Source organism: Rhinoderma darwinii, chromosome 1 (assembly GCF_050947455.1).
Source record: "Rhinoderma darwinii isolate aRhiDar2 chromosome 1, aRhiDar2.hap1, whole genome shotgun sequence".
In the NCBI taxonomy this organism is placed as follows: Eukaryota; Metazoa; Chordata; class Amphibia; order Anura; family Rhinodermatidae; genus Rhinoderma; species Rhinoderma darwinii.
In genome coordinates this window covers 289,416,918-289,435,522 of record NC_134687.1, presented here as the reverse complement: position 1 = coordinate 289,435,522, position 18,605 = coordinate 289,416,918, and the positions used below count along the sequence as shown (strand labels likewise).

Sequence of the window (18,605 nt, the reverse complement as noted above, 5' to 3'; positions counted from 1 at the left end):
AATTTTAACTACATTTTTATTCAGCCTCTTGAGACTATTGATTTCCACTTGGTGTATTTTCAGGCAACTGTAGAAAAAAAAGGCCCATTATTGTCTATCTTCTAATTCTAAAAATACATGCAATTAACCCCATGCTGTACATGTACAGGTAGGTCATGTACGGGGGCTAGTTGCCGCAGAATGCTGTACATGTACGTAATTCTGATTGTAATTCTGAATGTTGTGGGAGCCTGGCTGTGACTGACAGCCAGGCTCTTGCTGCAACAGTCAGGATCGGCGATCACTCTGATCCCAGTTATCTAACTGCGGTCAACAGCGACCGCGGCATTTAAGATGTTTGATAGGCAAAAGGGGCTTCCTCTGACACCCATTGACTGCCCCTGAAGTGATTGTGAACAACCGATGAGGTGGCCTGTCATGGCTGTGTGCCTAGTAGGTCGTGCCAGAGGCACTAACAGGTAGTAATTCTTTGGTATACTAAGTATACCAAAGCATTATATCAGCGATTAAATGATCACTTTATGAAGTCCCCAAGTAGAATTGAACCATTAATTACACTTGCACAAAAAAAATTCAATTAAAAAAAGGGACAAAAACATATATATGTTATGGCCATGATCGTAATGACCCAAACAATAAAATGAACATGTTATTTAAATCACGAGTTGGATGGCATACATAAAAATACTGAAAAAAAACTGTGGAATTGCTTTTTTTTTATCCCACCCAGAAAAATGTATAAAAGATAATCAATAAGTTCTGTGTACCCTAAAATTATATAAATGCTACTTGTCTTGCTGCTTTCACAAGGAGCAATGATTGGTTATGTATGGTGATGAACGCTCATTACTACAATCGTTTGTCCCCATACATTTCCATTATGTCGGCAACACCTCTCCCTGTTTACACAGGGAGATGTGCTGCCGACTAGCGACCATTTTTTTGGCCGCGTAAACGAGTAGAACAGCCGATGAAGGAGTGTTTGCTCATTTATTGGCTGATCGGTGTCGGGTTACATAGGGCAATGATCGGGAATGAGTGTCTCATTGGCCAGTTTAAAAGGGCCATTTGCACATGATATATTAACTGCCATTTTTCTAAATACAAATAATTTTTTTCTCGTTTTTTTCTCTATCTATCTTCCTCCCTGTTTTGAGTGCTGGAATTTTTATAATTTAAAAATAATTTGTGGCGCATGGGAGAACCGATAGATCCTGTTTACATTCAGAAGTAGAATTTGTGCTTATGTATTATTTTCTTTATTACAGCTAAAATAAATACAAAAATAATTTGTATTTTTGTTACAATTTTATGTTAACAGGCCAAGGGAAAAAGAGGAGCAGACTTGGGTTTAGGGTAAAGGGGTGTATCTGCGAAGTGTAAAAAATGATTTGGACATTTTATTGTATTCCTTTTGCCCAATGTAAGCGACATTCATTTTTAATTTTTCTTTATTTTTAGGAATCCTCATACTCATTTGCACTGAAATGCCTTATCAGCCTCTCAACTGCTATCCTACTTGGACTCATCGTCATGTACCACGCAAGAGAGATCCAGGTATTTGATTCTACTATGTCAGAGTGGTTGATAGTCCCAACTCTCACTCCCTGGAATAGAACCAACAGAAAGGTACCCCAATAAAGGATGACCTTAGCATATGTATGTTTGAAAAGAGCAGCTAGGTTGCAGGAAGCTCATCAGCGCACCATAGTACGAGAGTAGTGTTAACATAAATGTCTAAACATGAAATAATCCAGTATGTTTAGGACCAATATGACAACAATTATTGGAATTTTCTGAACTAATGTGCATCTCCCCCTCCCCAAAAAAATTTTAAACGAAAAAAAAAAGTACAGTCATGTAACACAATAAAATATCTACTGTTCCAAAATTGCCAAGAACATAAATCTTATATACGCACAAGTTAACTCCACAACTACTCTATGCCTTTAGCATAACCCCCCCCAGAGTAAAGAGCGGCTACCAATGTCAACGTCTGGAAGCAGATTCAGAGTCTAGCGGCTGAAATCATTTGGAAGGTAGGAGATAACAGCAAGAGTAGTTAAGTAATAGTCCACAAAGTGGCAGACAACTTAAAGTTACCGAGTGTCACTGAGTACTGAGGTGCATAATGCATAAAATCTGCTAATGTTCTGTTGACCTCAATAACTGCAGAGCTCCAAACTTCCTCTGGCCTTAACATCAGCACAAAATCTGTGCGCCGCGAGCTCCTCCAATGCATGGGTTTCCATGGCCGAGCAGCTGCATGCAAGCCTTCCATAACCAAGCATAATACCAAACGTCGGAAGGAGTGGTGTAAAGCACACCACCACTCGACTCTGGAGCAGTGTAAACGTGTTCTCTGGAGTAACAAATCATGCTTCTCTACCTGGCTGTCTGATGGAAGAGTCTCGGTTTGGCGAACGCCAGGAGAACGTTATCCACCTAACTGCATTGTGCCAACTGTAAAGTTTGGTGAAGGAGGGATAACGCTATGGGGTTGTTTTTGAGGGTTGGCTTAGGCTCCTTAGTTGAAGTGAAGGCAAATCTTAATGTTTCAGCATTCCAAGACATTTTGGATAATTGAATGCTTCCAACTTTGTGGGAACATTTTGTGGAAGGCCCTTTTGTGTTTTAGCATAACTTTGCCCCAGTACACATAGCAAGGTCCATAAAGGCATGGTTGGGTGAGTTTGGTGTGGAAGAACGTGACTAGCCAGCACAGAGCCCTGACCTCAACCCCAATCTAACAGCTTTGGGATGAACTAGAAGGCTGATTGCAATCCAGGCCCTCTCAACCAACATTAGTATCTGACCTCAAAAATGCTCTTCTGGTTAAATGGGCAAAAATTCCCACCCACACACTCCAAAATCTTCCCAGAGAAGTGGAAGATGTTTTAGCTACATATGGGGAGACTAACGCCATAATAAGGTCTATGGATTTAGTATAGGATGTCATTAAAGACAATGTGTAGGTGTCCCAATACTTTTGTTCATATAGTGTATATTTATATACACCGCTCAGCCATAACATTAAAACCACCTGCCTAATATGGTCTCCCTTATGACGCCAAAACAGCTCTGACCCATCGAGACTTGGACTCCATAACCCACCCTCCCTTTTCCATTGCTCCATGGTCCAGTTCTGATGCTCTCATGCCGATTATAGGTGCTTTTGCATTTGACAAGGTTCCGCATGGGCACACTGACAGGTCTGCGTCAATTCAGCAATTTGTGCTACTGTAGCTCTTCTGCAAAATCGGAGCAGATAGGCTAGCATTCACTCCCTACGTGTACTTCTAGTAGGTACTAACATTCCTTCCTCTATTCGCAAATGTGATTCATACGTGTAGCCATCACAATTTGGCCCTTGGGAAAGTCACTCAGATTCTTACACTTGACTATTTTTCCTGCTTTTAACACATCAACTTCAAGAGTAGACTGTTCCCTTGCAGCCTAATATATCCCACCCCTTGATAGGCACCATTGTCCATTGTAACAAGATAATTAATATTATTCACTTTAGCTGTCAGGAATTTCAATGTGATTGCTCAACTATATATATATATATATATATATATATATATATATATATATATATATATAAAATCATAAATAATGTAAAATAAAATACAGTGGATGAAACATGAAGGAAAATCAACAATATAAACAGTATGAAATTTGTAAATAGTTCAGTACAAAATTCAATTCTCACAAACACACAATGGAATACGATTTACCTATCTGATTAATCCTGATACTAATTTCACTAGCTAACCAAATTAAAACAACACAGTCTATCGATGACCTCACATTGCAGAGAATTGTTGGCTGTGCTGCAGAAATTAACAAGAGATAGAATTTGAGATACTGACATGAAAAACATTCACAAAACTAAAAGGTGTCAAAGTCTTAGCAAAAAATGTGACTTCACGTAGATACAGAACACTGCCAATAGGCGATTCTGCCTAAAATCTAGAATAGGGATATTAGTGAGAGAAAAAAAAATTATTCTATACGGGGCATTATAATATAAAATATTTTTATAAGACGGAAAAGGGAATACTTCAAAAATATTAACTAACTAGTAACTCAGCAGCAGTCATAGTGAGTAGAGATGAGCGAACCGGGACAACCGAACCCGGTTTCGGTCCGAACATCGGGAAAAGTTCGGTTCGCAGCGAATTCGAACTTCACCGGATTCGGCCGAACCCGTTTTGACCGAACCCGGTCAAAAATATTATACAAATCGGCAGCCACTTGTCTCTATCAATCACTGATAGAGAAAAGAGGCTGCTGATTAAAAATAAAATAAAAAGCATTTCATACGTACCCGGTCGTTGTCTTGGTGACGAGTCCCTCTTCTTCCTCCAGTCCGACCTTCTTTTCTGACGCGGCAGCCTGTGATTGGCTGCAGAGGCCTCTGCAGCCTGTGATTGGCTGCAGCGGTCACATGGGCTGTAACGTTATCCAGGAATGTCGGGCCAGATGTCGAGAGGGACGCGTCACCAAGGCAACGGCCAGGAGACCGGACTGGAGGAAGCAGAAAGTTCTCGGTAAGTATGAACGTCTTTTTTTTTTTTTTTACAGGTTACGCTATATTCTGATCGGAATTCACTGTCCAGGGTGCTGAAACAGTTACTGCCGATCAGTTAACTTTTTCAGCACCCTGGACAGTGACTATTTACTGCCGTCGCCTAGCAACGCTGCCGTAATGATGGGTGCACACATGTAGCCACCCGTCATTACGGGGCCTCATGCACACGACCGTAAAAACACCCGTTATTACGGGTTGTAATTACGACCCGAAATAGCGGGCCCATAGACTTCTGTTAGCCACGGGTACCTTCCCGTTCTCTCACGGGAAGGTGCCCGTGCCGTTAAAAAGATAGAACATGTTCTATTTTTTTATTTTACGGGCCGTGCTCCTATACTTTATAATGGGAGCACGGCTCGGAAAAACGACCGCCTGCCCGTGGCCGGCCGTGCTCATCTCCTGAAATACTCTGTGCTGCCTTAAACTCTGTGGACAGGTCAGGATCCTGTTTCTTTTAAATGCTGCTGGGGATCCCGCTCGATCCACTATATAAGGCTGCGCTACAGTGCAGCATTTAAAAGAAACAGGATCCTGACCTGTCCACAGAGTTTAAGGCAGCACAGAGTATTTCAGGAGATGAGCGTGCAGATTCAGTGCTGCTGTGAACTCTGCTCTTACCATTACGTAACTCTCAGTCTGTTACCTCTCCTCCACTCCTGTCCTCAATAACACCTTCACATGATTGGAAGTCACCACGTAATGGTAAGAGCAGAGTTCACAGCAGCACAGAGTATTTCAGGAGATGAGCGTGCGGATCTTGTGCGGGGTGGTGACTTGCCAATCATGTGAAGGTGTTATTGAGGACAGGAGTGGAGGAGAGGTAACAGACTGAGAGCTACGTAATGGTAAGAGCAGAGTTCTCAGCAGCACAGAATCTGCACGCTCCTCTCCTGAAATACTCTGTGCTGCTGTGAACTCTGCTCTTACCATTACGTAGCTCAGTCTGTTACCTCTCCTCCACTCCTGTCCTCAATAACACCTTCACATGATTGGCAAGCCACCACGTAATGGTAAGAGCAGAGTTCACAGCAGCACAGAGTATTTCAGGAGATGAGCGTGCGGATCTTGTGTGGGGTGGTGACTTGCCAATCATGTGAAGGTGTTATTGTGGACAGGAGTGGAGGAAAGGTAACAGACTGAGCTACGTAATGGTAAGAGCAGAGTTCACAGCAGCAAAGAGTATTTCAGGAGAGGAGCGTGCAGATTCAGTGCTGCTGTGAACTCTGCTCTTACCATTACGTAGCTCTCAGTCTGTTACCTCTCCTCCACTCCTGTCCTCAATAACACCTTCACATGATTGGCAAGTCACCACCCCGCACAAGATCCGCACCCTCATCTCCTGAAATACTCTGTGCAGCTGTGAACTCTGCTCTTACCATTACGTGGTGACTTGCCAATCATGTGAAGGTGTTATTGAGGACAGGAGTGGAGGAGAGGTAACAGACTGAGCTACGTAATGGTAAGAGCAGAGTTCACAGCAGCACTGAATCTGCATGCTCATCTCCTGAAATACTCTGTGCTGCCTTAAACTCTGTGGACAGGTCAGGATCCTGTTTCTTCTAAATGCTGCACTGTAGTGCAGCCTTATATAGTGGATCGAGCGGGTTCCCCAGCAGCATTTAAAAGAAACAGGATCCTGACCTGTCAACAGAGTTTAAGGCAGCACAGAGTATTTCAGGAGAGGAGCGTGTGATTGGCTGCAGAGGCCGCTGCAGCCTGTGATTGGCTGCAGAGGCCGCTGCAGAGGCGGTCACGTGGGATGAAGCGTCATCCCTGGAGGCCGGCCTTCTGACGTCATCCTGACGTGCGTGACCGCCACTACAGCCTGTGATTGGCTGCAGCGGCGACATGGATGAAACGTCATCGCTGGAGGCCGGACAGGAGGAATGTAAGTATGAACGTATTTTATTTATTTTTTATTACATTAAAATTGTATTTTCCTTGCGCCGAGCATGGTACTGTCAAGGTTGCTGAAAGAGTTAGTGCAGCCCATTAACTCTTTCAGCACCCTGGACAGTACCATGCTCGGCGCGCGGAAATTACAGGTTCGGTCAGAACTAGTTCGGTCCGAATCAAACTTTTTCGTGAAATTCGGCGAATTAGCTGAACCGAACTTTTCATAAGTTCGCTCATCTCTAATAGTGAGTCTTATAGAAGAAGTTAGTGTCAGGAGATAAGTAAGGTGACATGAGTCTTACACACTGAAAGGTGACACATTTAAACAGGAGACACAAGAAACATATCCATATCCCTGTGTGACCTTGATACTTGATACCTCATCTAAGCTGTACAGGACGCTTCCCCACCTGTCATGCTTCCGTCCAGACAGGAAACAGCAGCTCAAGACATTAAATTATTAAATTATTATTATTAAATCCCTCTTGATTGGATTCTTCTGGCTGCAGGTTAACAGAATAAAAAAAAGCCTGTGTAGTCAAACGGTAGGGCTAAAGGTTTCCTGTTTGCAACTTCAACGAGTTATGTACTAGTTGAAAACAGAAAAAAGTGACATCTATAGTCATTGTGGTTACAAGTACATCTTATATGGCACTAATTAATGACAGTAAAAACACTTCAGTTTCAAGATAAACCAGTTAAGTCCATTTCCATTTTCCAAATAAAGACATTGTCAAGAAATGAATTAAAAAATTTGAAGATTCATTATAATAGCCATTTCTTTTTACATGAGTTATATGACTTAAATGGTATCAAAATATTCACAAAGCCTTTAAAACTGATAATTGTGTAATGAGGTGGCTTGACGTTCATAAAAAGGACATAGGAATGGCCTGTTTACATTAAATTTGTGATGTACAGTTAGGTCCAGAATTATTTGGACAGTGACACAATCTTCAGGATTTGGGCTCTGCATGCCACCACATTGGATTTGAAATGAAACAACTGAGATGCAATTGAAGTGTAGACTTTCAGGTTTAATTCAAGGTATTGAACAAAAATATCCTGTGAAACGTTTAGGAATTGCAACCATTTTTCCACACAGCCTCATTTCAGGGGCTCAAAAGTAATTGGACAAATTAACATTACCATAAATATGTTTTTTTTTAATACTTTGTAGAGAATTCTTTGCAGGCAATGACTGCCTGAAGTCTGGATCCCATGGACATCACCAAACGCTGGGTTTCCTCCTTTGTGATGCTTTGCCAGGCCTTTACTGCAGCTGTCCTCAGTTGTTGCTTCTTTGTGGGTCTTTCTGCCTTAAGTTTTGTCTTAAGCAAGTGAAATGCATGCTCGATCGGGTTGAGATCTGGTTATTGACTTGGCCATTGCAGAATATTCCATTTCTTTGCCTTAAGAAACTCCTGGGTTGCTTTTGCAGTATGTTTTGGGTCATTGTCCATCTGTACTGTGAAGCGATGTCCAATCAACCTTGCTGCATTTGCTTGAATCTGAGCAGAAAGTATATCCCTGAACACTTCAGAATTCATCCGGCTGCTTCTGTCTTCAGTCACATCATCAATAAACACTAGTGACCCAGTGCCTTTGACAGCCATGCATGCCCATGCCATCACACTGCCTCCACCATGTTTTACAGAGGATGTGGTGTTCTTTGGATCATGAGCCATTCCAAGCCTTCTCCATACTTTCTTCCTCCCATCATTCTGGTACAGGTGGATCTTAGTTTCATCTGTCCAAAGAATGCTGTTCCAGAACTAGGCTGGCTTCTTTACATGTTGTTTGGCAAAGTCTAATCTGGCCTTTCTATTTTTGACGCTAATTAATGGTTTGCACCTTGTGGTGAACCCTCTGTATTCGCTCTCATGGAGTCTTCTCTTTATGGTAGACTTAGATACTGATACACCTACTTCCAGGAGAATGTTCTTCACTTGGGTAGATGTTGTGGAGGGGTTTTTCTTCACCATGGAAAGGATTGTGCGATCATCCACCACTGTTGTCTTCCCTTCCGTGAACGTCCAGGCCTTTTGGAGTTCACGAGATCACCAGTGTGCTCTTTTTTTTCAAGAATGTACCAAACTGTTGATTTGGCCACTCCTAACATTTGTGCTAACTCTCTCTGATGGATTTCTTAATTTTTTTCAGCCTAATGATGGTCTGTTTCACTTGCATTGAGAGCTCCTTTGACCTCATGTTGTGGGTTCACAGCAACAGATTGCAAATGAAAATGCCACACCTGGAATCAACTCCAGACCTTTTACCTGCTTAATTGATGATGGATTAACGAGGAAATAGCCCATGCAGCCCATTAAATAGCTTTTGAGATAATTGTCCAATTACCTTTGGTCCCTTGAAGAAGAGGCAGCTACATATTAAAGAGTTGTAATTCCTAAACCCTTCCTTAAATTAGGATGTGAATACCTTCAAATTAAAGCTTAGAGTCTGCACTTTAAGCCCATATTGATTATATAACTGTATATTCAATATGTTTTGATAAACAGCTAAAATGCCAAAACTTGTGTCACTGTCCAAATAATTCTGGACCTAACTGTATCTTTGGCTTATACATCAGGAGCACTTCCCAACATTTACACTGACATGCCAATAGACTATGGTTAGCCAAGTGTATGCCGAAAGAGTGTTGTTTTCACAAGTTTTGGCAGGTATTTTCAGCTGTATTGTGTGGATCCCGCCAAAATATAAGTGGTTTCCACTAAAAAAATAATGTATTCTGCGATGTATACCTTCTTTTATAATAGGAGTTAATGGCAGATTTATGCAACTATATAGGAATACAGTTGCATCTCTCTGGACATACAGTAGATTCGGCATCACTCTTCAAACATGCACACCTAGGTAGTACCTATTTATAATGTGAACAGAGCTCTAAGAATGGAGTATGGAAAACAACAAAATGTGCACACTTACAGGGGTGACAGCAAACATCCCAGAAACGACATCAAAGTGTACAATATACATATAATATGCATTGTCAGCAATTCACTAATATACATTTTATGTATTACATGACTTGATAATGCCATTCCCTAATGAGATACGGCATTCATACAGCCCAGAGCACACATACTTTATACGTATAGCCAGTACTAATGCATAATATTAATTTATAATTTTTTCAATATTCACATTTTCAATATTTACATTTAATAAAGTACATTTGATGCTTTTTGTGGTATCACACTATTATAGTGATAAACAGGCTTGAACTACCAAATCCTGACCCACTAAACTGATAAATTTTCTGGCCAGCGTAAGGCTCATGCACACACCTGTATTATCACTCCGTAGAAGTCGTACAGAATCTTAATATGGCATCCATAGAAGTTTATGGGGACATTTCTGGGGACATAGAAGCATTGCTTCAAGGGGAGAATTTTTCCCTAATATAGTGCCATACAGAACATGGAGTGCCTACGGCTATACCTCTATACTTCAATATAACACTATATAATTTATTTCATATACTTTATTTAATAGTGTAGTGCAAGGATGAAAAAAAGAGCTTTTTTTGTCTGGTTAGAAAGTTGTAATGTGTTTAGTTAAATTTAATGCTATCAAATAAAGGCATTACACCGACCAATTTTGGCCGATGCAGCGAGCGCCGATCAACGAGACAGCTCCTGTCACAAGCAGCTATGTATGGGGACAAGTGCTCGTTACGCCGATCGCTCATCCCCATACATTATTATCATGTCAGCAAAGCATCTCCCTGTTTACACATGGAGATGTGCTGTCGACAATGATAATATTTTACTTTTTTAAAATGATACGCTCAGCAGCTGAATGAGCGTTTGTTCGTTCATCTGCTGATCGCTGCCCTGTTTCTATGAACAATCGTTTTCCCGATAATTTCCCAGTCTAAAACCCCCTTAAATCTCTTTACAAGAGTGATTTCCACCCTATTACCTTGGGGGTACCCCTTAAAAACAATTTATATCCAGGCACCCCCTACTAGCAATAATACTTCAAAGAAACTTAGTGTATTGGCATGTACCCTGGTTGGGAAAATGCAGCTCTACAATATTGCATAGAGTTATACAATTTACTATATTTTCCATGCGGTTGTAGTTCTCTGTATTTAAAAATGTTAGGGCAGATTTACTAATACTATCTTAAATTCAGACTGCTAAGAATTAGACTAGATGCGCCAAATATATCACAGTGGCTCATGCTAGATGATAAAGTTGGTACACATTTAGACACTTCTGCTTAAATGTATACCACCTATTGGTTGGCTTGCTTTAGACGACTATTTTGGGTCAAAAATTGGGCGCTATCTGCTGCATCTTAAGCCACGCCCATTTTCCTCTAAGCCCCGTCCCCTTGTCAGACAAGTCGCAAACATCTGTTCTTTTTGGCACATTGCATTGATAAATGTGTCTAAAATTATCTGCATCGAAAAGAAGGTGCAAGTTTAGGACACAATTTAGGAACAACACCAATAGTAAATCTGCCCTTTCGTACAAATGGCAATTCCCTTTACAAAGCTTGAAGTTGTGTACATGGAGCCAAATGCTATTTTGCTATGTGTTATGCATACCTCTATGCTGGAGTGTCCATAGGGTTACAAGTAATATATATCTATGGGTCAGAATAGTTATATGACCACATGATTAGCAGCATTTAGAAATAGAAAACTTTTTTGCCAACTATGACAATCGCAGTATAAAACATCCGCAATTTACACATTGGAAAATATAAAAACAGAAACGATCGTAACATATAGAAAAAAAAAGACACATTAGGCCAGTACATGTCATACAATCACATTTGCTTATTTAGAAATGGACTGCAGTAGGATAGAAACTCTCCCTAAATCTGTTTGTGCGTGATCTAGTAACACGATACCGCCTTCCAGATGGTAGCAACTCAAACAGGCTATTACACAGGTGTGACCTATCCTCTAAGATTTTAACTGTTCTACTCACACACACTCCGCATAAATAGCTGATAATCACAAGACATCGCAGCCAATAGTGACTCCAGCAGTTGTAGCCACCCTACATAACAAACACTTTTTTTTCACCATTGCCAAACCAAAATGTGATGCCATAAGTCAAAACACTGTCAATGGTTGCCGATAAAACTTTTGCAAAACTTCAAACCTAAAACCATTTATTTTTAAATCTCTTCGAAAATAAACACTCCGCTGGGACTTCCTCACCGTGGCATATATTGTTGCAGACCATGTCAGATCATGCGAGATCATTAACCCCAGAATCTTAAATTCGCTTATCTCCACTCCATTGTCACCCATGATAATACACAAATGTTCCGACCCCTGTTTCCTAAAATCCAATATTATTTCCTTTTGTCTTTTCCACATTTAAAAACAAAATATTCTCAAAAGAGCATTGCTCTAACCGCTAATCTCAAACCAGAGAGAACAATGCAGGGCTCAGACAGCGATTCCGTGGTACCCCCAAATTTTACTTCTTTGGGGAAGAAACCAACCCCTCCACCCTAACCACTTGATGTCTGTCAGTCAAGAAACTTAGCAGGCATTTGTATAATTCAAATAGCAACCCCGGCTTTCCTAGCTTAGCCACAAGAAGCGAGGGCACAGCGGTGTTAAAAGCTGAGCTAAAATCTATAAACATGATTACATAGTTACATAGTTACAACCAGAATCAACATGCTTTCAAATCGTATATACAGCCAATGTTACTGCATCCACTGTAGACCTATTGGTCCTACATGCAAATTGAAGGCAATATTTTCTCCCAGTCAATACCTTATTAATGTGCGACCGGAACATTTTTCAAAGCACTTCATCACTACAGGTGTCAGGGCTACCGGCCGATAATCATTCAAAAATACCGCAGATGCCTTTTTTGGCACTGGTACAATAACCTGCCTCTTAAGGAGGTACGGAACCATTGACTGACTCGAATTGGTGTCGGTTGAATATGCCACTTTCTTCAAACCCTTTCCCCTCAGAGTTTCCACTCCGCATATCCTGCAGCCTAACTGCATATTCTCACTTTGCCCTCACAATAGATTTTCTTAGGTCATATTTGACCTTCCACAGCAGATCAATATCCCCTGTATTTAATGCCACTGACCTAGCCCTAAAACTACACCTAACTTCTTGGTTTATTCAAGGTTTCTGGATATATCTTCACCTTCATAACAGGAATACATGCATACAGGAAAAATTATAAATAACTTAGAACACTATTAACAAAATCATGTATATTACTAGCGGAATCCTCTAACATTATCCAATCAGTTTGAGACACACAGTCCATAAGGGTGTCCTCTACCGCCTTAGTCCATCAATGTACATCCTTTATAGTCGGTGGTGCCTGTTTCAATTTTTGTCTATACATTGGAAGCATAAGCACCGCATAATGATACGATTTCCCAAAACCTGGCCTTCTAATACTGTGAAAGGCACTCTTAATAGGGCTATAACAGTGATCTGAAATCCATGCTCCTCTCATTGGTTCTGCTACAGTACGCGCTTGTAATACTTTTTGCCAGGAATAACATGCAGCACCTCTGTGAATACATGCTCTAGATGAGTAATGTGGTCATACAATGCCCCAAGAGCATTGTCCCCTGCTGCCCCTGGATGTATATAGACAGCCGTAATAGTAATTTAAGAAAATTCATGAGGTAGATCATAAGGACGACACTTGATGGTTAAGTATTCCAAATCCGTCCCAGATACTTCAGACACTATAGCCACATCTCCACAATGTTGTTACTAAGTATGCACATGCCTCTGCCTTTTCCTGCCAGTCCTTCCACATGGTCACTCCTAAACAGGTTAATTCCATAAATCTGTATTGCAGTCTGGAATATCCTCCTGCAATCATGTCTCGGTAAAGTAGAGCACACAACATAAAGGTAACACCACATAATAAGCACACAACTTAACGACTAAAATTAAACCCCACACGGCTTACACCTTCTGTAAAAATGGAAATATATGACATTTGAAAAATCTAAATCTGTGGGTAAGAGCTTAATAAAATCTGCAAAAAAGTTATAAATTCAGCAAAAATACAAAATAAAAGGCTGGTGGCCAAGGATAGGAAAACAAATCCCTAAAAAGTCTTCAAGTATATAAATGCAAAAAAGCCAAGTTCTGAACATTTAGGACACCTAAATAGTGGTAATTGGTAGTCAAGGGATCAAGAGAAGGCAGAGTTACTAAATGGGTTCTTTAGCTCTGTATATACAACAGAAGAAAGAGCAGCTGATGTAGCCGGTGCCAGTTCTGTTAATATATCAGTTGGTATACTGACTGGCTGAATGTAGATATGTTCCAAGCTATGTTAAATAAAATAATTGTACACAAGGTCCCAGGACCAGATGGGTTACACCCTAGAGTTCTTAAAGAGCTTAGTTCAGTTATTTCTGTCCCGCTCTTCATAATATTTAGAGATTCTCTAGTGACTGGCATAGTGCCAAGGGACTGGCACAGGGCAAATGTGCCTATTTTGAAAAAGGGCTCTAGGTCTTCCCCGGGTAATTATAGACCAGTAAGACAGTATACACAGGACTATGTGACTAAATATAGTATTATAAGTGACAGCCAGCATGGATTGAAAATTGGTTCAAGGACCATATCCAATGAGTTGTGGTCAATGATTCCTACGCTGAATGGTTACCAGTTATAAGTGGTGTACTCCAGGGTTCAGTGCCGGGACCACTATTATTCAACTTATTTATTAAAGGGGTTGTCCACTGCCGGACAACTGATAACCTATCCACCGGATAGGTCATCAGTATATGATTGGTGGGGGTTCGACACCTGGACCCTGCATTGTTTAGCTGCTCCGGCTGACTCCGGGCACTGGACATCCATAATGGAAGCAGATGGCTCAGGTCACGGAATAGCGGTCGAGCTGCGGTACTGCAGCTGTGCAGAACGGCTGCTATGCAGTGGTCGGAGCCATCTGCTTCCGGCTCTAACTACTGCATACCGTTCAAAACGTCTGGCGCAGCCAGAGCAGTTGACCGGTGCGAGGTCCAGGTGTTGGACCTGCACCGATCATATACTTATGACCTATCCTGTGGATAGGTCATCAGTTGTCGAGTTGTGGACAACCCCTTTATGATATAGAGAATGGGGTTAATAGCACTGTTTCTATTTTTGCAGATGACACCAAGCTATTTAGCATAGTTCAGTCTATGGAAAATATTCATAAATTACAAGTCAATTTGGACACACTGAGTGTTTTGGCATTCATACATCATATGTCATAGGGGGAGCTATTCTGGGGAGTCACTTGTTGAGAAGGATCTGGGTGTACTTGTAGGTCATAGACCAAACAACAACATGCAATGTGAAACAGCTGCTTCTAAGGCCAGCAAGATATTGTCGTGTATAAAAAGAGGCATGGACTCGCGGGACAGGGATGTAATATTACCACTTTACAAAGCATTAGTGAGGCCTCATCTAGAATATGCAGTTCAGTTCTGGCTTCCAGTTAATAGAAAGGATGCCCTGGAGTTGGAAAAAATACAAAGAAGAGCAACCAAACTAATAAGGGGCATGGAGAATCTAAGTTATGAGAAAAGATTAAAAGAATTAAACCTTTTTAGCCATGAAAAGGGACGATTAAGGGGGGACATGATTAACTTCTATAAATATATGAATGGTCCATACAAAAAATATGGTGAAATCCTGTTCCATGTAAAACCCCCTCAAAAAACAAGGGGGCACTCCCTCCAACCGGAGATAAAAAGGTTCAACCTGCAGAGGCGACAAGCCTTCTTTACTGTGAGAACGGTGAATTTATGGAATAGTCACCTCAGGAGCTGGTCACAGCAGGGACAGTAGATGGCTTTACGAGGGCTTAAATAATTTCCTAGAACAAAAAAATATCAGCTCCTATGTGAATGTGTAGAATCTTTGACTGTTGATCCAGTCAGATTGCCACTTGGGATCAGGAGGGAATTTTTCCTTTTTAGGGAACATTGGTTAATTCCTTATGGGTAATTTTCAGATTTATTTACCTTTTTTTTAACCCCTGAAAGGGGTTGTCCGAGATTTATTTTTTCAGTAAATTTACACACATTGCACATATTTACAGTTGAATAATATACTTACCCGTGCAATCTTGCTTCTGTTCTCCGCTCTGGCTGTTCTTTTCTTCGGACCACATGACTTCTGACGTCATATTTTCAGGCTCCTCCACTGTCATGTCGTATCCCGATCACATGGTCACGCCCCAGAGAGACCTCGGATGGGATACGACACGTCACTGGTGACGTGTCGTTTCGGCGTATGCTGGTTGATTACTGCCCGCCCAGCCTATGTAGCTTTTCACTGTGAGCGCGCCTATGCGTGTTCACAGTGAAAAAGGATGGCACCTGCGTAGGACTAGCCCAGTCTACGAGGTACAGTGGCAGCTTCGGCACTTTTAGATCATACGCTGCCAAAGCCTAGGTGGTAGGGAAGGGGGGGCGTCGAAGAGCAGCTGATCGCTGCTGACAGGCGCCCCGTATGTCGGACACCTGCAGCAGCTTTAGGAAGAGCCAGGAAATTACGGCGGTCTGACTGGGGTCTGTGACGGCCAGGGAGTGGACCAGTCCGGTCACCTTACCTGTCACCTGACCTCACATCAGTGACATGAGGTCAGATGACTCAGGTCAGGGGACAGGTCCACTCACGTGCTGCAGCCTTCCAGCTCTGCCTCTACTCTGTGCTCTGCTGTGCCGAGAAGCAGAGAGGAAGCTCCGCCCACAGCCCGTCCTGACCTGTGATGCTGTCAGCAAGGAGACATGGTGAATGTCTGTGTGTTTATGTGTGTGTAGTGTGTACACAGTGTGTGTCTCTGTCTTAGTATGTGTATATGTTACTGTGTGTGTGTGTGTGTGTGTGTGTGTGTGTGTGTGTGTGTGTGTGTGTGCGTCTGTGTCTCTGCATGGTTTGTCTCTTACATCTACTACCTTATCTGTTCTCAGAGAGTTATCACTGTGTTATCTGTGATGATACATAGGACTGCAGGCAACATCTACTATCTGTACTCAGAGAGTTATCAGTGTGTTATCTGTGGTGTTACATATAACTGCAGGTAACATCTACATTACAGGGGATAATGGGTATGGTGGGTTACAAGACAGGAAACAGACAGTAAGGGATGTAAACAAACAGCAAGGGATGTAAACAAACAGAAAGAGCAGCATTGACGATAGAGATCAAACAGAAACTGGTTAGAAGTTTAATAGGGGGTATTAGGGAAGGCAAACCATGGCTGGGGGACACTTTTTAGAATTATTTTTTTTCCTGGACAACCCCTTTAATGACCTGTTTTTTCACTGTTGCATTCTAAGAGTCGTAACTTTTTTTTTGTTCCGTTTACATAGCTGTATAAGGGCTTGTTTTTTGCGGGACGAGTTGTATTTTTCAATTGCACCATTTTTGGGTGCATATAATATATTGATTAACTTTTATTAACTTTATTTTAGGAAAGAATTGAAAATAAAAAGCTATTCCAGCATTGTTTTTCACGTTATAAATGTACTTAGTATACCAAAGCATTATTGCCTGTCAGTGTAAATGTGACAGGCAATCTATTAGGCCATGCCTCCGGCAGTTCCTGGAGGCAGGCCTGGGGGCATTTGTTAGGCCCACTTGCTGCCATGGAAACCCGACAGCGCCCCGCGATTTCTTTCCTCTGTCAAACACATTAGATCCCGCTGTCGCTATTGACAGTGGCATCTAATGGGTTAAATTGCCGGAATTGGCGCGCACTACGATTACGGCAGTTGGGGCAGGGGCTCGGCTTTGTATAACAGCCGTGCTTCTGCCGCTGATCCCGTGGATACACTGGCAGTACCTGCCAGATCAGAGCGACGGATATACCCGTCGCTATGCGGGAACTAACACCTGCTTGTCACGGATATATCCGTCGCTCGTCGTTAAGGGGTTAAAGACAACTGTCCTCTGGATCAATAGGGGTAAAACAAAAGTTCTATAATTTATCCCATCCCTTCCCTTTCTCCCATCCCTTGGTTGAACTTGATGGACATATGTCTTTTTCCAACCGCAAGTTCCTCCAGCTTAAAAAAAATCACACATGCGTCTAACTTTTATTGCAACCACCGGACAAAAATACCTTATTTTTGCAGACCCAGTGATTGCACGAAATATTGGACATTACGTATGGGAAAATGTAAGTCTGCCTTTGCAGCTTCTAACACTACACCTACACTTTTAATTATAATGCCAGAATGATAAGAATAGATGGTGATAAATCAGCGCAGTCTAGAGAATAAGTGGCATTGTGCTTGTGCACTCCTGTCATTGGTAACTAGGTGCATTTCCAGGGAAACTCAGAATTTCTCATAAACTATGAACTGCTGGCAAATATCAGATGTTTTGTTGGGCAAGGCAACATGCTTCATATGGCAAGGTGATATATTTAACTCAATTTCAGGAGGTGTAAAATGTGAACATATGAGGCATTTTTAATTAAAATAATAATTACAAAAAACTTGTAATCTGACATCACTTTCATAATACCGTTATCATAAGAAATGTATTAATATACTTACCTCACGATTCTCTTGCTGCTGTTTTTTAGCCCCCCAGCTAAGTTACTGTTAGGGTATGTTCACACGGCTTATTTATGGACGTAATTCGGGCGTTTTACGCCACGAATTACGTCCGAAAATGCGCCTCGATAGCGTTGACAAACATCTGCCCATTGAAAGCAATGGGCTGACGTTTGTCTGTTCACATGGGGCGTATATTTACGTGTCGCTGTCAAAAGACGGCGAGTAAATAGACGCCCGTGCCAAAGAAGTGTCATGTCACTTCTTCAGACGTAAATGGAGCCGTTTTCCATGGACTCCATGGAAAACCAGCTCCAGTTACGTCCGTAATGGACGCGGCGTTCAAGCGCCTGCACATGCCGTTACGGCTGAAATGACGGGGCTGTTTTCTCCTGGAAACAGCCCCGTAATTTTGGCCGTTACGGACGCTACCGTGTGAACATACCCTTAGGAGCCCCGTCATTTCAGCCGTAACAGCATGTGCAGGCGCTTGAACGCCGCGTCCATTACGGACGTAATTGGCACTGCTTTTCATTGGAGTCAATGAATAACGGCT

General features: G+C 41.8%; 1 protein-coding gene across 2 annotated transcripts in view; it reads left to right on the top strand.

Annotated features, from left to right (window-relative positions):
- KCNN1 (potassium calcium-activated channel subfamily N member 1) overlaps positions 1 to 18,605 on the top strand; it is a 121,426-nt gene that overhangs the window by 50,121 nt on the left and 52,700 nt on the right. For both annotated transcript variants that reach the window (XM_075825305.1, XM_075825304.1), the window contains exon 3: positions 1,462 to 1,557. In XM_075825305.1, the coding sequence (XP_075681420.1) occupies positions 1,462 to 1,557 (96 nt within the window). The remainder of the gene's footprint in view (positions 1 to 1,461; positions 1,558 to 18,605) is intronic.